We start from the raw sequence: 18,678 nt of genomic DNA, 5'->3' as shown, positions 1-18,678 counted from the left end.
TGCTGAATTCTCCAAACTAAAATGCTGGTCAGGGTGGGTATATCTGGTAAAAGGATCACAGTAAAGGAATCTGTAGTTCTTGAAACCACTTGCTGTCTTTTTTTTTTTTTTAATGTATCCTGGTTTTCTTGCTTTCAGTGATAAGAGAGCTCAAACTTCACTCTTGGATTACTTTTTTAAATCTTTTGTTTACAAACATAATATAGTCCCTCCTTGCTTCTAGTATAGGAGGAGGGTACCAGGACAGGCACTAAAACAGGACAGGCACTAAAGCACAGCACAGAAAATGTACAACCAAAAGCCCTCAAAGTGGTCCTTATCCAGCTTGGTCAGAAAAGGAAGCAGCTACTTTTTAGGACAAAGCTCCCACAGGTTGCTGGCAGCATTGGCAGCTTTCTGAAGGGCAGATTCCTCTGCTGGTGCTTTCAGACAAGCCTGTTCTCCACAGGCCCTTGGCTCACCCTCCCACCCTGTCCTGGGGCCCAAGGATTTTACCAGCATGTTTTAATCCATGGAAAGTGGGAAATGGCTGAAATTTAAAGCAATTGTGTTGTCTTCCCTGAGGGCTTCTACAATTACTTTGTGTTACTGTGAGATCCAGTTCTCTTGCCACCAGATGGCACCTAAGCCCAGCTAATTGGAAATTCATCTTTTCAACAAGCCCATAGTAATATTTTATTTCTTCAAATGTTCACATCTACAAGACCTGTTCAATTCTATTTATCACAAATTATTAAGGATTTATAGAAACATGAAAAAAGACACCTGAATGTGAGCAGGGCTTAGTGAAGTGAGGCCACTCAGAGCTGAGGCCATTGCTGATGCTGTGGTGGTGGTTGTGTCACAAAAACACTGTCAGCCCTTGACGATGAGGCCACCTCTCACAGGGTGTGGTTACAAGCAGAATCTTTATTTGGTTCAAATGACAGATACATGTTACATTTTGCTTTGAAACTACATCTGTACTGAAACCCTGAGATATAAACATTTAACTAAGTAATTTCTAGAAGGATGCAAAGGGACAAAGAACAGGAGCATGGAATTTAACCTCAGAACAGCAGTTGGCAAAGCAGGGAACAGTCCCTGCCCTGCAGAGCCTGGGCTGGGGGGTTTGTGTGTCCCCGGGTGGTGCCAGTTCCAACTGATGGTGCCACTGCTGGGCTCCATCCTTTGGGATGATCCCACTGCTGGGCTCCATCCTTTGGGATGATCCCACTGCTGGGCTCCATCCTGTGGGATGATCCCACTGCTGGGCTCCATCCTTTGGGATGATCCCACTGCTGGGCTCCATCCTGTGGGATGATCCCACTGCTGGGCTCCATCCTGTGGGATGATCCCACTGCTGGGCTCCATCCTGTGGGATGATCCCACTGCTGGGCTCCATCCTGTGGGATGATCCCACTGCTGGGCTCCATCCTGTGGGATGATCCCACTGCTGGGCTCCATCCTGTGGGATGATCCCACTGCTGGGCTCCATCCTGTGGGATGATCCCATGCACTCAGCCAGGTGCTGTGCTCCAGATTTGGTCCCTTTTTTTCCAAAGGGATTAATCCAATCCACTCTCAGTGTCCTTGTCCCCTGGTGCTCTGTGAGGACACCCTTCACCCTCAGCCAGGCCCTCCATCACTGGAGCTTCTCCATCACTGCCAGCCCCTGTTAGAAGCACAGAGGGAAAACACAAATAAAAATCACTGGTGGTCTTTAATGCTGAAAAAAGAAACATAGAGCCCAATTTTTTAAAGCCATTTAAATGAAACTCAGCAAGAAACCCTCTGTAGAAAAAGAGAAAATACCATTTAATTCCTAATTTGTTAGGATTCCCACACAAATAAAAGGAAGAGGTGGTTGTAACTAGCAATCTTCAATGAGAGCTGAACAGACCCTTACTTTTAGTGTGCATGTGCCACCCACCTTTTCCTCTGTAATGTCACTGTAATCTTACCATCCCCTTCCCATGGGCTTGGGTCATCTGGTTGATGGCAGACTGGTGACAACAGCAGATGGTCCTTGGGCTCAGTGACTACCTCTTGTATCAAGGGTTTCAAGGGGGCTGCTTTTTTATCTTTGATCTCCAGGTGTCTTTCTGAATTAGCAGGCTCTGTAAAGAAGCTTTCAAGAAGGGGTCTTAAGTGCTCCTCCTCTTCATGCTCTTTATGGCTCTTACATACATTTGAAAAAATTGCTGTTGGAACTTCTTCTACTGATTTCTCAAACGTGCTTTTATTGTTTTCCTCTAATGCAGAATCGCTGTCATTTGTCACTTCAGAAATTATTTCAATCTTTGGGTGATAGTCCTGCTGTAAAGGCAGAAAACATAATTGAAAATATATTATTCTTAGATATAAAAGCTAAAGGATGGGTAACTATCACTTGGATCCATGTAACAGCTGTCAGCTCTGATGTGGTGTTCTCCTAAAATGTAGGGAAGATGTGCTTCCCCCCAGCCCTGCTGCTGGATGGATGGCTCTCAGGTTAACTATTCCTCAGGCTTCAGTGACCAACTGACCATAAACTAGTAACAGTTGATAAAAAGCCCTATTTCAGCAATTCAGCAGCGTGTGGGCTGCATTGGGTTACTTTACTCCAAACCTGACTAACATCTTCATTTGTCTTCAGTCGAGAACTGAGCACCCTTTGCAGCATGACAGCTGCTAACACAGACTCCTTCACTAATCCTTTGTTCCCTTCCCTTGCCGCCTTTTAATTGGAGGCTTTGTTGGCCAAGACATTTTGCAACTCTGCCGTGAGTCTGTGACCAAAAGAGAAAATAAATTCCATGCCTTGTGCTGACTGTCAGAAAAGTTACCTTGGAGAGACCTGTAAGAACATGTCCTGTCTCCAGCAAGGCCAGGATGATTCTTTGATTAGCAGGAGAGCCAAAACTGTGCTTTTAGTCTTTGGTGCCTTCTTTTTTGCCCCTTCTGTTTCTGCTCATAGGCTGTTGCCTAAAAGATTAGCTTGAGCAAAGCAAAGTGCTAATGTGCACGAGGACTGTCCTGCAGTGGAGCAGAGGAGGGTGAATCTCCCTGTGTTTTCAGCTGAAATGTCAGATTTTATTCAGCAGCAGGTGCTTTGTTCTCTCTGTTCAGTCCTTTGCAGCATATTAGTACTGGTAAAGTGTATTTTAAGAGTAATCTTCATTATAACATTACATACTACTAAGAAATTAAACTTATGTAACTGGCGCATTACTTGATCTTAGGTTTTCATTCTCCTATTTTTGCTATAGAATAATATAAAAATCAAATTAAAAAAAAGATTTACAAGTGGATATGATCTGCCGAAATCATCCATTTTAGTTTATAAATGCATAACTGATTGCACCTCCCAACCCAGGGTTTCACAACTTAGATTATCCTCACTTTGCAAAACATTTGTGAATGTGTTTAGACAAGCTTCATTACTGGAATTAATAAAAATGTTACCTTCTGAACAAAGATTTCCTCTTCTGGGGGAAATTCAGTTACATCTACATCTTCTAAATCAGGCAGTTCCTGAAAACAATCACAGATCATGAACCAGTGCTTAGCTACTGTAACCCATGAAGGAGGACACCTCTGCTCCCTGGGAACCTTCTCCAGGGCAGTGCCTGTCAGGGTGTGAGGCCACGGCCAGCAGTGCCCCCTGTCCTCCCCTCACAGCTGGGGCCAGTGCAGCACGTCCTGAAGTGACACAGCTTTACAAAAACAGCATTCAACAAGTACAGCTTAAGATCTGAGACTAATGTTAGTGGGTGGAATTTGGTGTCAGCAGGGAGGTGATGTAGCTGTTAATCTTGTTGCAATCAGCAGGGTGCACCTGCAGATCAAACCAAAATCACTCACTGAAAGTCACCCTGGTTTAGGTACATGGAATGTGGGTCAAACACTGCCGAGGCCTGTGCAGCAACAGGAGCTTGTTTCTGCTTGACAAAGGGATGTCACAACCACCACATTGCAAATCCTCTCCGCTCTCCTCCCTTATCTCACTCCCCAGACCATCCACAGTCGGGATCCGAACAAGGAGAGCTGTGCTGAGCTCCTCCCCAGCCCTTCCCAGCCATCCCCTGCCATGGCAGCACTCCGGCTCCTTGGGATGTCTGCGCTGATGTGAGTACAGGGGGGTGTTTGCTGGGAGAAGCTCTTGCTGTTACTAAACGTGGCTGGAGAACAAAGTAGCAAAGGACACTGAGATGTGCATTAGTGTGTGATCTGGGTTTGGCTTTTCTCCTGCAGAATTAAAACAGTCACTGTTTAAGAGCCTAAAGGAACCCCAGGGGTGCATGCTGAACAGTTCTTTATGTTACAGTTTGGGCAAAGGAGCTTCCAGTGGTGCCACTGAGCACCAGGGGAAAAACAAACACTGAACTGATGAGTTCCTCACATCGTGGGTACCTACAGTATCACCACATATTTAAAGCCTTTATTTCAGACCCTGCAAGATCTGCTTTTAAAGATAGTATTGTGTATGCTTTGAATTGCTGCCAGTTCTCTCCACTGTGTTTTTTAAACCCATTATTAAAGACAGCCAAGCAGGAGGAGGCAGCAGCAAACCCTCTACTGAAGCAGTGGGTTGAGCCCTTGGAGAACATGGAATTTTTCCTGGGAGTTTGAGAGCATGGCAAAGATACGAGACTTTTCTGGCAGTAATTAAGCAAGGCAGTGTAAGGTATCAAAGAGTGTATGAAGTGCTCTGGGAAATGGTAAGGTCAGAAGTTTGTTCTTGCTGGTTGTGTCACAGTGTGACACTGTCAGGACACACTGAACAGTTCTGCTCTGAAGGGAGGTTGTATTTCTCAGTGGTATCCATGTCCTCCCCAGGGTTAAGTGTGGTAAACATGTTTAAATGTTACATCATCAGATAGCAGTCTTACATAATACAGGACCATATTCCAAATGTCAATTACTTATTATATACCTGAATAATGCAAATCCTGCTTTTCTTGGAAATAGACCTCCGAGTTCTATTTTGAGAATTAATTTATAATACCCAATACTGGTAGGTAACTGACAATGATGGGGTTGCTATTTCTTCCTTATGCTTTTTCTGCAATAATTCACATTTTCAACTGCATATTTCATTTGAGTTTTGCTTAAGAGGACCAATGTATCTACTAGATTCTTTTTGATGTGATTTGTTTTTAAATGAGAGCCCTCATTAGATCAAAGAGATAGAAGGTCAACTTCAGGTGATTTATAGGACAAAAGCACTTGTAGGACAAAATAAACTTTGGAAGCAGTGGTAAATTCTTTATATATGCTACACTGGACAGAATGATACCTCTGCAACTTTACCTTTTGGGTTCCTTTTACTTATCCTGATAGTAGAGCTCTCTTAAGAACCTGGGCATACAGTTTTACTGGCCAGGATGTTACAGGAATTACCTTGGAGAAGACAATACCCACATGTAAACTTCTCAAAATCTCAATCCAATACATACATCAAGATAAAGTTTCTCCAGTGTCTCCACTTTGAACTGCTCCATTCCAGCATATTCATCCCCTTCAGGAAGCTGGGCCTTGTCAGGGGCTGCCTCCTGTCTTGGCAGATCTAAAGAACAAGCAACAGTCAGCTGGAGAGAACTAACTGAATAAAAAATGTCTACATTGCAAGAGCAAGCACTGCAGAGCCAAACTGCTGGGGACTGACCACCACTGCACAATTCACAGCTGAATCCAGCACTTGGTCTTTCCATCACATTCTTGGTCTCTCTTATATCTTATATTGTACAAATTCATATTTTCAGTTGGCAATAATGTATTCCACAATCTATAAAAGCATTCTTCCATGTGTGAGGGCACAAACCCACCTCTGGAGGGATGACCAGCTTCTGCTGGCAGACAGACTGCACAGTGGCACCAAGGGCAGCCTGTCCTGTCACTAAACCTGGCATCTTTGAGAAGTGCAGTTCCACCCTTAAGCTGCAGAAGTTGCAGGTTAAGCCCTCAGAATTTTTTTTTTGTTGTATTTAAAGAATATTTTATCCAGTATTGCTTGATTTTCCCTAGTCACTGTGGAAATCTAATGGAATGTTCTTTTCTATGAATCAGCAGAGGCTGCACTAAGGCAGAGTTTGGCTCATCATCTCTGCACCCTCAGTTTGCTTTGGTTCCTCACTGGGTACGTTACCATCTGCCTCCTGGTTGAGATCTGCACATTTGTAAAAGTCTGGTTCCTGCACATCCTCCTGAACTCCAGCAGGAATATTTCCAGATGTGTTATCTTCCCTATTTGGCAGAAGTGATATCACTTCATCACTAACATCAAAACCTTCATCTTTAAATTTCTCAGTCTTCTCTTGAGCTTCTTCCTCTTCTGATATATTTGAAGGCTTTGATGGATTAGAATTGCCATCACCATCTTTTGAATTTGCAGGTGCTCCTACAGAAGAAACAAGTTGACTAAAATTGCTAAGTCAATCTACCACTGCTCATTCTAAATATGCAAACATTACTACACTGGCCTAAAATATGCAGCAAAAGCTCCTACTTCGTTTGAGCAGCTATTTGTGGATGAGTAGTCCTCCCAAGACTGCAGCAATATTGTGGGTTTTCCCATCTCAACTCCCCAGCAAATAAAGTTCCCAGGCAAAAAAAAATCATCTAGTAAAACATCTAGTAACACTGTAGTAAACAACTGGCTGGTCCTTATAGTTACCTTTGAAAAGACTCACAAGTGACTACATATTTAAACATATGCTTGAGGACTTTGATGGATCAGCAGCAAGTGCTGGCTGTCCTCTCCTTTGTGCAATTCACTTGCTTGCAGAACAAATTTTACTTGTTAGTCAATCCAAAAACTATCAGATAAGGACTCCTCTGCACATTCAAATTGAAGTGGTCACAGACACCTTCCAAAATTGTAAGCACAAACCTTCTAGGATATCTGTCACATCTCCATTTCCACATCTTGCACTTGTATCTCCTTCTTCCATGCACTTTTGTCTTTTATTTTCCTCTGCTTTTTGCCTCATTGCTGCTAATGCATCAATGCTATCTTGGATTTTTTTTCTCTCTCTGGTTTCCCATTTTTCCCTTTCTACTTTCTCAGCTTCAAGCCCTCCAACAGCCCAGGCTTCTGCACAGGCTCTAATGAAAACACAAAAGCTCACTGTAATACAGCTACAAAAGCCCATCTTTGCAATGACAGAGAAATTTAAAATAGCTTGAAACAGCATAAAATAGAAGAAAAGCATTTAGCAGTGACAATCCCTTATGCAACAGGGATGAACATGTATCTCATCTTGTATGTGGAACTGAAACAAAAAAAAATAAAGACAGCCAAATGCTGGTGATCACAGCCCCAGAGATTGTCTGGGCTTGGCTTGGCTCTTCCAGACACCCGTTCAGCTTCTGTTGAAATCAGGATTTGCCTCTGCTCTACAGACTTGGCCTAAGAGCATTCTGCTCAAGAATTCTTTTGTGAAAAAATAGATTGCTTTTTCCTAGGTATGTTAGATCTAGAAGTCTGCAATACAATACTCTTGTCCTCTAAGTCACTCACCTTCAATAAATTATACTGGTCAGTCTTCCTTTCCTTCCATGACAATTTTGACAAAAAATGTGTGAGTGATCATCAGCATTTGATCTTTATTGCTGTGTGATGAAGAAGGCTGTGTTTCTTACCTATCCTTTGGGAAAACTGGTCTGTCATCCAGATATGTTAGTTGTTTTAGTCGAACAATAAGTGTTTTTCTATAATTAGCAATTTTCCTTATCACCTCGTTTCCCATCAAATTCAGCACGTGCTAGAGAAACAAGGGGAACCATTTTTAAAGTTGAGTAGCAAAAAAACCCCAGTCTGGACATGCACTTTCCCTGTCATTTCAAAAACAAGAGGTGAATAAAACACCCTGAGTGTTACAGGTAATCAACAAGAAATAAAACAATGATTACTAATGTTTCTTTTAAACCAATGCCTGTTGTGCACTGAACTACCCAACCAAAGCACTTCATGGGGCTCACCCACACACAGGACAGGACCCCTGAGCTGTGTTTGCCTTACCAGGTTAGGCATGGTCTCCAGAATAGTTACAATACTTGGATCACTGAGGCTGTTGTGGGACAGATCCAGAACAGAAATACTGGGGCACTCCTGCAGGTGCTGGATGTCCTCCACTGTTCGCAGCTTGTTGTGAGCAATCTGCAGAGTCTGCAGGACCTTCAGACAAGCTGCAGGACAACGAGGACGAGGGGAGGAAAGGTAAGAGTTGTTGCTTCACAGAGGGGTTCCTGGAGCAAGTAAAAAACTGCATTGTCAAACTAAATGTTTGTATTGAATTTGGAGCTTTTTTCTAAATTTGTTATTCTGCTATATGCACTTTTTGGCTTGGCCTCCAAAGCTGCTTTCTTCACCCTGGGAAACACAGCTGTTTGGTTTTGGGATAGTGGTTGTCCTTCATTCACATTTCAAACTAACTAGTTACACACATTTCAAAATTTTCCAATGTATGCAAGTGGTAATGTAGGGGAATTATTTTTTATTTTCTGCTGAAGACAGAATAAATCTTTCAGCAGACATAAGAGATTCAGTAATTGTGTCTGCAACTGCCAAAGCACATCTTAACTGTAAAGTAAATAGTGAAAACTGGATTGTCAGCCTGTCTGCAACACAGATAAGACTGAGATGGTACTAAGAAGTGAGGAAAAAAATACCTAATTATTCTAGGTATCCACGTGAAAGTAGTTCCTACGTATTTTCTCTTTTTTCATCTATTTAATCTGCAAAATACATAGGTTTGACTCCTCAACAGAAGCCCTGTGGACTTTGGTATGGGATATTGTGCAAAATTCTATCATGAATAAAATTATCCCTTGAAACTAGTGCCACTGATAACAGCTTAGTCAGAGCTTAGGAACATGGGCTTGGCCAAGGTTACAACACATTGTACCAACAGTTCTTACAGAGATTCTCAATGGTCTTAATGTAGTTGTTACTGATGTTGAGGGAATCCAGCTTCTGTAAGGGTTCAAGGTTTTCAATTTTCTCAATTAAGTTGAGTTGCAAGTAGAGGCAGCGCAGCTCTGTCTGCGCCTGCAGGTTCTCGATTTTCCTCAGGCCATTGCACTGCAGCCACAAACACCTGAGCCCCGTGTACTCCTCCAGGTTCTCCAGCCGGTCAAACCCTGCACACAAAAGAGGTTTTAGAATAACTTTGGGAGAGGCAGTGCCACGCAAGCAGAGCTGCTGCAGCAGCCTGGGAGGGAGAACACTGGGACTGAGGGGACTGACGGGATCCCCTCGGAATTAACGGCACCGCGCCCGGCCCGGAAAGGGCAGGACCAAGTCAGTACCTGTTCTGGTCTGGATCTCATGCAGCCCTTTAGATGCCAAATAATACACAGCAAACCCAAGGCCAAATGCAGAAGGTAGCATGTCCTAATTATCTGAAAGAATTCTTAGGCTAACTTGGACCAGCTAACTGCATCATGCAAAAACCTGCTCAAAGATCACAAGAGGACAATCTGTGTTCATTCCAACACCTTGCTTTCCTTTCAGTAGTGTTTGCTAACATGCAGCAAGTCTTTACTGTTCATTTTCTTCTTGACCATTTTTATTTGGCAATAGAAAGGTTCTAAAAGCTGGAAAAAGCTCTTTGTACAAACGCATTTAAGGAAAAATACATATCTTTTCCTCTGAATGCAACCCAGACCAGTATTTTAAGACATTTCTCAGAGGATATTGTTTTAGGAAAAAAACCCAAAAATATGTCCCTTGATTCCTACTGATCCCTTGAATGATTACACAAAGTGAATTAGATGTATAATCAGTTTATTTTTCTACCTTCATATTGAGACATTTTGTTTCCCAATTCCAGTATTATATAAAATTAACTTATGCTTTTAATTTAAAAGAATGACTAGATATCTTACTTTAGTGAGCCATGAAATAGATTCTCTGCTAAAATGCTACTTGGAATGATAAATCTAAACAGTGATGTCCACATCTTACCTTTATAATGCAAGTAAAGCGTATCATTTAAGTAGGGGGTCCAGTATAACTTCTGCTGTTTGCAGATGTCCAGCAGAGTCTTTTTTGTCATTCTAAAATAATAACAGAAAGCAGAAGCAAAACCAAAAATGTATTTCAGTGCACATTCTGAAATCTTTTGCTTCCTTACAGATTCCAATGCAACACAATTAATAGTTCTTTCACTCAATACAAATAGCTACAGCTTTCAAAACTATATTCCAACTTAAAAAAGCAGTAGGTTTTTTTACAGTGGCTTTTCTACCTGTTAAAGTGAGTTTACCCTTCTGCTAAAAAACAGAGAGTACGTAGGAAAATGGGCAGGGAATTAGAGAGTCCATCTTCCTGGAAAAGAGCAGCATGATTCTGTGTTAGTCTCTCCTTCCTTCCTCTCCAGTTCTTTCCTCTGTTCCTTGTTGCTTTGGTACAGGACCTTGGGTGGCACAGCCACTATGCAACATTTTTCTCAGACTAGAAAAATCAATAGTTCTCTGCCCAACATTTTAATGAAATGCTGACTCTGAAATAGCACTCAAGAAAGTTTTACTGTGCAGCTGTGGCTGGCTGGGAATGCCACGAGGAATTAACACAATGCCTTGTCTGAACTGATGCTGAGAAATGGTCAAATCTACTGGCAAATGACTCCCACAAGAGTTTGCACAATTTTCTCCAGATCCACTAAATAGACTACCTCATGTAGTTTGCTACTGTGGCCATAAAACCCCCAAATATCTGTACAGATGCTGGAGATATCACTAATTCCTGATTCATTGATTATTCTTAAGTTCATCTGCAAAATTGTTCTCCAGAGTTAAGATCAACATGCAGAGCAGCAAAACTCCCAGTGACTTCAATGATGCCAAGATTTAAATAAAACACATCCACAAGCAATGCATTACCTTACAGAGCCCCTCTTTTCTGCTGTCCTTTGACTGGATGAGCTGGTTGCAGACTCCTGATCAACACCTGATTTTTGTTCATTCTGTTGGTCTGCTCTGGACACACAGTTGACGGCTTTCTCTTGAGTTTTAACATCTTTGTAAGTAAGAAAAGGAGTTGCAATTTAACAGCAAGGGTGGGGAAAATGTGTCACGTTGCCAATTACTTTAGAGAAATATTGAAGAGCACTTGAATGTGAATTTCAGGAAGAGGAGGGTTTTAACCAAGATTTTTGCTGACAATGTTAATGAAACTTAACGTTTTTAGAAGGCAAAGTAGTAAAATAATTAGTAGCAAATTTAACTACTGAAATCTGCATTTATTTTTTTTTTTTAGATCTGGAAGTCAGGTAATACTCACTAGTCCTAAGATTATTATAACATACAGTGACAATAAAGTACTGGCATCAATGTTCTTATGGTCTTAGACATCTACTATGTATTACAATTAATTAACACTAATTTGCATTTAACAAGACTCTTAACTTTGCATGTAGAGAGACTACAGTAATGGTGCATCTGAGTCATCCCAAGCACTGTCTGTTAGCTTAGCTCTTCTACAGATTTACCCTTTTGCACTCCTTGGAAGGTGTCTGCAGAGCTACACTCATTCACGCTGTCTTTATGCTGCCTTTGATTAACTGCAACTTCAATATTCTTCTCTTCAGAATCTTGCTCTGGTCCTTCTAGTTGCACTTGTAGTCCGCACATTTAAAAAGAGAGTACAAACAAGATGATTGTACCAGCTCGTTTAAATATGATTGTAATTGAAACATAATAATAGGACTTATTTAATAGGACAAGAGGCAATGGGCAGAAATTGATGCACAGAAGTTCCACCTGAATGTGAGGAGGAAGAACTTCTCTGCTGTGGGGGTGACCAAGCACCGGGACAGATTGCCCAGAGAGGGTGTGGGGTCTCCCTCACCGGAGATATTCCAGAACCTCTGGGTGCAATCCTGTGCCATGAGCCCTGGGATGGCCCTGCTCAAGCAGGGTGTTGGGCCAGATGGTCCCAACCACGGCGGTCCCTTCCAGCGTGACCCATTCTGCGACCTGTGCTCTGTGATTTAGAGGTCAGGCCAGCTGTGTGATCACAACACAGGAAAAAGTACCTCTCCGGCAAGAGGAAAGTAAAGAAACAGAGGTAACGGTAAAAAAAGGGACAGGCAGGTAGCTATTGAGCACGCCTCAGTTATGGCAGGATTTCCAGTGACTTTGCTGGGAGAAAGCACAGCCTCGCATGGCATCCAGGTGAGTAGTTAACAGACGATGTCAGCTCACTGTGTTGGCCAGAGTGTCCCGAGCTGGTCCTGGCGAGCCAGCCCGGGGCTCACCTGTGCTGCCAGCGCTGCCCTCACGGTCTGAGGGGGCAGCTCCGGCTGTGGGGTCGCCCGGCGGCGCCTCTGCCGCCTCTGGCGCTGTGACCTCCCCTCCATCGGCCCGTTCTGCGGCGGGCGCTTCCATTCTCACAGCCCCCGAGTCAGCACCGGACTCAGGGCCTGACTTTTGCGGACCAAACGCCCGCAGGTCCCGGCGGGGCAGGGAGGGAGCGCGGCCCGGCCCCGCCGCCACAACCGGCACCGTCGCCATGGCGACCGCGCGCGACGGCCCACAAGGCGGCGCGGCCGCTCCCGGCGGCCCCGTGCGGCGGCGGGGAGGGAACGGAACGGGGTGAGGGGGAACCGGCCCGGGGGTAAGGGGGGACAGGTACAGAGGGTGAGGGGGGGACCCGTCCGAGGGTGAGGGGGGGACCCGTCCGAGGGTGAGGGGGGGACCCGTCCGAGGGTGAGGGGGGACAGGCACAGAAGGTGAGGGGGGACTGGCCCCGAGGGTGAGGAGGGACCGGCCTGAGGGCGAGGGGGAACCGGCCCCGAGGGTGAGGAGGGACCGGCCCGGAGGGTGACGGGGGACCGCCGGGGCACGGCCGGGCTGGGGGGCCCCTCCGAAACAGCCCGGGCCGCGGAGGGGCCCGGACGGGTCCGTCAGGGCTGCGCGGGCGGGGCGCGCCCGGCCCCGCTGTCCCTCCTGCGTGTGTGGCGGCCCGGGGGATCGGGCCCGGCCCGGGCGGCGGCGGTGGCTGAGCTTTGTGCTTGGTTTAAAATTGTATGTCCCGGCAAAAGGCGTGAGGGCTCGGCAGGCGCGGTGTGCGGTGTGGCTGATGCGCTGCACCGCGCCCTGGTTCGGGGGCGGCGGGAGATGCGGTGGGAATGAAGTTCTGCCTCAGGGCTTGCGTTCTCTCCCGTGTAGCTTTTCGGCCTTGAAAGAGCCCGTTGTGTCTTTGCGTCTCAGCTCTGTCCTGCTGATCATCCTTGCCTCTCTTACAGGAAGTTCTTCATCTTCCAAAATTAGTTTTGACGTGTTGGGCTTCTCCTGCTTGAATAGTTTTGTTTGCAGTGTCGTTGATCAGTGTCATTGCAGTATAACTGATTAATAACTAAACCCTAGAACAAGAGCTAAACAGTACCTATATCAGTGAGGATGATGGTAGGTGATACCCAAGTTTTAGCAGGCTGACTTGTGGGTTTTCTGTATCGAAACAGTGCTCAGACTGTAACATGCTGAATCTCAAAGGTTTTCCATTCAGTCTGAAAAGTTTACATGGCCCAAGAGCCGGTTGTAATTGCCCGTATCTCTCTTTTTTCCAGGCTTGTAATCACCATGGCAGCAGTGGATCATTTCTCCCTCTTGTACAGGGAAATCAGTCGTTCCTGCAGTTTCTACATGGAAGCCCTGGCTCTCGTTGGAGCTTGGTACACAGTCAGAAAGTGTGTGTCTCTGGCGTGTGACACTTACAGCATGCTGCGGCTGCACGTCATCCCCAGGCTGGGCGGTGAGGTTGATCTTGTCAGGCAGTATGGACAATGGGCCGTGGTCACTGGTAAGAGAGGAACTGTCATATTTGCCTATGTTTATGTGACATACTGTGCCAGTACTGTGAGACTTGTAGCTGGTGCTGCTGGGTGAGCTTTATGTCACAGCCTGGGGCCTGTATTACCTCTGGTTGCAGGTTAATCTGCTCGAGTGGCTGTTGTTCATTGCCTTACTAGATTCAGTTCCTCAGGATATGGACAAGCTAAGTGATTTGACTGACTGCTGAGAAGGAGTTACAGCAATTTTCCCCCAAAATTTACAAGGTACACCATGAACACCTGCAAGTGTAGACAGAGATGCAGACGAGATCCTTTTTTTGCTATGGTGTTTTCATATGTGCTCTAGTCCTTCAGCACAGTTCGAGTCCTGTACCTCTGACATCTCTGCCTGTCATTAAGGTTCTGCTTTGAGCTCTCTCTTGTCATAGAAACTATAAAACTTGTATGAGGGGGATTGCAGAAGGTGGCTACTGACAACGTTGTCTTTGATGTTGTGGCTTTGAAATCAACATCTTCAGCACCACATGATCTCAGAAAAGAGAATAGAGCTATAATTGAAAGAACTGTCAAAGAGAAGGCTGGGGTTGCTCTGTTTCTCACCTTGTTCATTCTGTTGTTGTTTTCCCTGGCAGGTAGCACGGATGGCATCGGGAAGGCGTACGCCCAAGAACTGGCAAAGCGGGGAGTCAACATCATCCTGGTCAGCAGGAACAAGGAGAAGCTGGAGGCTGTGTCCAGGAGCATATCTGAGACCTATAACGTGGAGACAGAGTTCATTGTAGCTGATTTCAGCAAGGGCCGTGAGCCTTACCCAGCCATTAAGGAGGCTCTGAAAGACAGAGAAATTGGGATTTTGGTGAATAATGTGGGAATGTTTGCTGGCTACGCGGACTATTATACTGATCTGTCTGAGGATATGCTGTGGGACACGATCCATACCAATATTGCCTCTGCTAACATGATGACACATATTGTGCTGCCAGGGATGGTAAAGAAGAAGAAAGGGGCAATTGTGAACATTTCTTCTGTATTCTGTTGTCAGCCGACACCACTGGTAACAATCTATGGAGCCTCTAAAGTAAGTTGGGGTGTAATTAATGGTATGCACTGGAAAGTACATTATAGGTTGGTTGTGGTATGGGGTTTTTTAAACACTTGCAGCAAGGATATCAAAATACTTGAAGGTTTTCTAGGGATTTGTTTAAATATTGTATTATGCAGTAAACTCTTCATCCTCGCCAGTGCTAGGCTTTGAACCAAAGTCAGTGCTCTTTGATTTTGTATGAACTGTGGCTTAACAGTAATTCTAGGAGAAATGTTGCCTTTCTCAGATGCACAAAGCAGAGTGGCAGAATTTAATCTCTCTCTTATTCAGCTGAACTGTGCAGATATGCCTCAAGTCTCTTACACACCAGTATTTGGTAGCTAGAGGGGCTGTACTCATGCTCAAGCCACCATTGTGACAAGGGCTGTGGCCAAATCAGGCCACTGCTTCACCTGACACCAAGGGGTGGAAGGCTTTTTACACCATTGTACCATATGTGGGGAGAAGTGAAAAGAACTTTTTCCCCCATAATTATCCTTCCTGAGAAGATCCAGTCAGAATGAATAGGATGGGGCAGCTGGGTGATGCTGTAAGTGTGAATGCTCATCTTGGTGTGGATTTACACTGGATGACATGCTGCTGAATCCACAGAAGCAATTGAGACTGTAGAAGGATCTGGCCTAGAGCTGGTGTCTAAACACAAGTGGTCCTTGCTCCCAGCTGTCAGTGGCAGCTGTCTGCTGTAGCCTTGCTCCCGAGGTAGCTTTTGTGAGTATTTCCTTTTGCCTGGAGCAAAGCAGCTCTTACTACCCTTAAGGACCCAGTGTCCCTATATCTTCCCCCATGGGTGTGTCTGTCTACAACTGAGCCAGTTGTGTGAGGGAGAACATTGGCATGATCCACATCACAGGATCTGCTTCTTATTGGCCTTTTCCCTTATCTGGCTCAAAAAACAGCTTGTTGCTAAACAAAGGTTGGTTTGTTGTGGTCATTCTCTGGTCCTTACACCCTCTGTACCTGGGCTGTTACCATGCAGCAAAGCACCCACTGCTTTTGCAAATTGAGTCACTAACCATTAACATTTCAGTCTCTCACACTACGCCAAGGTGTAAAATTCTTTACGTAAGATTTTCTTCATTGTGGAAACTGGCTTAGGATTCCTGTTTCTGTGCAGAGTATCTGCCTCCTTGATTATGCTAAGTGTGTGTAGAACTGCACCCTGAACTGAAACAATTTAAAAGCTTGAATGAAAAAGAAAGAACAAACCCAGATACACCGAAGTTTCTTTATTTAGCTGGCATCATTAATGCAGTTCCTAGATCAGCAATCCAGTCTTAAGCCTGGCCTGGGAACACAGAAGGGAGAACAAGCTGCTCTAGTGTTCTCAGCCTCTTTGTGCATTAACAATGCACAGTATTTGAAGTGATTGCTTTAGTTTTCCTAAATCACTTGTAAGAGCATTTGTACAAGGTGCCTTCCCAAAAAAACTGTTGGGAAAGCCTTTTGTGAGGCCATCTGGGAGCAGAAACACGTTTCTCACAGGCTGCTCCTTCAAGTGCCCTTTCTCAGGGGTGGTGGCTGTGTGACAGGGCAGGAGCAGCAGCCTGGCATCAGTGCTGCTGCCCTGATAAGGCTGAGCCAGGCTCCTTCTGTCTGATTCCAGCAGTCCCATTACCAGTCTTGTGCTTTTTTTTGCTATTCTGTAAAAGTAAAATGAGCTAAAGGAGGTAACACAGGCACACAAACAACTGAATAATTTTGCATAAGGGAGTCCCTGGAAGTAACTCACCTGCCTTCTGGGGAAGGCAGTTGAATGCAAAATTCCCCTGTAAATGTATTAAAGAATGAGACTTTATTTTGGCCTTCTGACTGGGCATAGCTGGCTTTAATGCCCCTGAACACCCCAAAGGTGTTTGTTTTAGATGAAATAAATGTTTCTGTGCTGTTTTTAAGCAGAAATTGTCAGATTTTGTTAAGCAACACATTGTCCTGCAAGTTACTTTACTGTGGCAGGTTTATAGCAAACAAATAACCCATAGAAACACACTTAAAAGTGCATATTTTTATAGTGTTTATTCAAGTTTTTATTTATTGAGCTGATTTATAAAGTATGTTACAACTTTTCTGTAATTTTAATAAGACTCTGCCCTGACATTTCATTGTTTATAAAAAAAAAAAGAAAAATAAAGATGTCTCTGCTTTTGTCTTTCTAGATCTACTTGGACTATTTCAGTAGAGCAATACATTATGAGTATGCCTCAAAAGGAATTTTTGTTCAAAGTCTAACCCCAAGTACAATTGCTACAAACATGGTAGCATTCAACAGCTGGTTGAACAAGAGATCTTTCTTGTTTCCTTCTGCTGAGGAATATGCAAGTCATGCTGTTTCTACTCTTGGGTTATCCACAAGGACCTCTGGTTTCTGGAAGCATGAATTACTGGTAATGGATTTCATTCAACTATTTCATGTGGAAATATTCATTCAACTATTTGTCACGTAGAAATAAATCAAATTTTTACTTTTTTAGGAGTCTCAATCAAAACTCTGCTAATATTCTGAAAAAGTGCAATGTGTATTGTAGGACTTAAAGGCATTGTGCCTTTAGAAAATTATGCTTGGGCATGCTTATTTTTAAGATGGGAGAGTGAATCCAATTCCCACTTGAAATGTGCTGCAAAAATGGGAAAGTGACAAGTTTTTATTAATTGGCACAGAGTATCTCATTTCACTTGGGGTGTTGCTGACTGGCCAACTGTCTTCTGTGAACAGAAATAGCTTTTTTCAGTCTTACTGTATTGAGGTTATTTCTGTGTTGGGAAAGAGTGGGTAAGGAGGATGGATTAATAGCAGGGAAAACCCCCATAATTTTGTTCTAATTTATCTGGAAGCAGGTTCTCCATTTGTTAGGGTTTTCATTTTTGGGGGACAGATTGTTTTATGCACATTGGTCACATCTCATGCATCCTGCGTAGTGATTTCCTGTAGCATGAGGTTGATAGAAAGAAGTGAAGAAGTGAGGTTTAGTCCAAAGGGAATTAAAGAGATGGGAAGAATTCTGGCAAGATGTGGCAGTTAAAGCAAGTGGACAGTACTGCTGTTGGGAACTTGTCCAAACTGCTTTAAGATTTATTTGCAGAACTTTACTGTTCAGCTGTGGGTGCTCCTTCCAAAACGGCTAAATAGCTTAACTTCCAAGGGCTGGAATTTAAGGCTTAGTTGCTGATGTTCAAGCAGGTTTTGCCTTGCTTTGGTAGTGATTTGAGAAGCAGTTGAATGGAATGTATCCTAACGTGTCCCTCTGTTTCCCTGTGCTCTGTTCCCTGTGTCCATGTGCCTCTCCACAGTTCGCGCTGGCCGAGCGCCTGCCGGAGCGCATGTGGGCACGGCTCGCCCTCTACCTCGGCGGGATCGTGCGCGAGCAAGCTCTGCACCCCGAGTGAAACAGGGGCATCCAGATGTCCTGTGTGAGGCGTGGTGTGCTCTGATCAGTGCTGCAGAGACTGTAATGAGCCTTGGAGGACTTCCTGTAACTTACCCAGACCTTGTTAAACAAGCTATGTAACCTAGACAGCAGGAGTCTGGATCCTTTCTGTATCCTTGTATTAAACAGCTCCTCTGGTGCTTTCCTCTGCAACAAAATGCTGATGTTCTTGGTGTTAATCTCTGTTCACTTTCTCATTGAGGTAGCTGGGCAGGAGCAGGTACAGTTTTATTTCTCACAGTAAGTGACCGTCTCTCACATTATGTCCGTTTATAAAGCTGACAGAATTTGAGAATCCTTCAAATCCCCTGAAACCATGCTGTTCAAAAAGACAATCCCAGTCGACTGTAAGAAGTTGTGAAGACAGGGAGCAGGCTGGGGGGCACAGGGG

General features: G+C 44.4%; 2 protein-coding genes across 9 annotated transcripts in view; one reads left to right on the top strand and one right to left on the bottom strand.

The window, feature by feature from the left end:
- HSDL1 (hydroxysteroid dehydrogenase like 1) overlaps nucleotides 1-18,678 on the top strand; it is a 39,758-nt gene that overhangs the window by 4,395 nt on the left and 16,685 nt on the right. Inside the window, exons 1-6 of one of the 6 annotated variants that reach the window (XM_032701141.1) lie at nucleotides 12,525-12,555; nucleotides 12,670-12,689; nucleotides 13,536-13,768; nucleotides 14,393-14,838; nucleotides 17,019-17,246; nucleotides 18,151-18,446. In XM_032701141.1, the coding sequence (XP_032557032.1) occupies nucleotides 13,549-13,768; nucleotides 14,393-14,838; nucleotides 17,019-17,246; nucleotides 18,151-18,246 (990 nt within the window). In that variant the 5' untranslated portion in view covers nucleotides 12,525-12,555; nucleotides 12,670-12,689; nucleotides 13,536-13,548 and the 3' untranslated portion in view covers nucleotides 18,247-18,446. Of the gene's footprint in view, nucleotides 1-12,505; nucleotides 12,598-12,669; nucleotides 12,690-12,714; nucleotides 12,736-13,530; nucleotides 13,769-14,392; nucleotides 14,839-17,018; nucleotides 17,247-18,150; nucleotides 18,447-18,678 lie in introns of those variants that run through there. The other 5 variants (XM_032701146.1, XM_032701140.1, XM_032701142.1 and 2 more) reach the window with 5 other exon arrangements.
- On the bottom strand, nucleotides 890-12,504 carry DNAAF1 (dynein axonemal assembly factor 1). Of its 3 annotated transcripts, none has more exons than XM_032701124.1 (14): nucleotides 12,225-12,504; nucleotides 11,457-11,582; nucleotides 10,849-10,984; nucleotides 9,932-10,023; nucleotides 8,884-9,105; nucleotides 7,985-8,151; nucleotides 7,606-7,727; nucleotides 6,854-7,068; nucleotides 6,110-6,361; nucleotides 5,421-5,530; nucleotides 3,427-3,495; nucleotides 1,944-2,298; nucleotides 1,495-1,654; nucleotides 890-1,184 (listed from the first exon to the last, which is right to left on the bottom strand). In XM_032701124.1, the coding sequence occupies exons 1-13, from the start codon at nucleotides 12,478-12,480 to the stop codon at nucleotides 1,548-1,550; spliced, it is 2,229 nt and encodes a 742-aa protein (XP_032557015.1). In that variant the 5' UTR covers nucleotides 12,481-12,504; the 3' UTR covers nucleotides 890-1,184; nucleotides 1,495-1,547. The 3 variants fall into 3 exon arrangements, with proteins under 3 accessions (XP_032557015.1, XP_032557016.1, XP_032557017.1); XM_032701125.1 differs by having other exon boundaries at nucleotides 1,944-2,295; XM_032701126.1 differs by lacking the exon at nucleotides 11,457-11,582.

The sequence above is a fragment of the Chiroxiphia lanceolata genome, chromosome 13 (assembly GCF_009829145.1).
Source record: "Chiroxiphia lanceolata isolate bChiLan1 chromosome 13, bChiLan1.pri, whole genome shotgun sequence".
NCBI lineage: Eukaryota > Metazoa > Chordata > Aves > Passeriformes > Pipridae > Chiroxiphia > Chiroxiphia lanceolata.
Note: the sequence above shows the minus strand (reverse complement) of the source record. Positions and strands in the feature narration are given on the sequence as shown.

What these genes read in the sequence shown, in the direction of transcription:
- DNAAF1 (XM_032701124.1), bottom strand. Translation starts at nt 12,480, where the DNA reads ATGGCGACGGTGCCGGTTGTGGCGGCGGGGCCGGGCCGCGCTCCCTCC. An exon ending in TGTGACAGATATCCTAGAAG is followed by an intron (nt 6,362 to 6,853) that starts GTTTGTGCTTAC and finishes TTTCTTCTGTAG; the next exon opens with GAGCACCTGCAAATTCAAAA. An exon ending in TCTCAACCAGGAGGCAGATG is followed by an intron (nt 5,531 to 6,109) that starts GTAACGTACCCA and finishes CTTGTTCTTTAG; the next exon opens with ATCTGCCAAGACAGGAGGCA.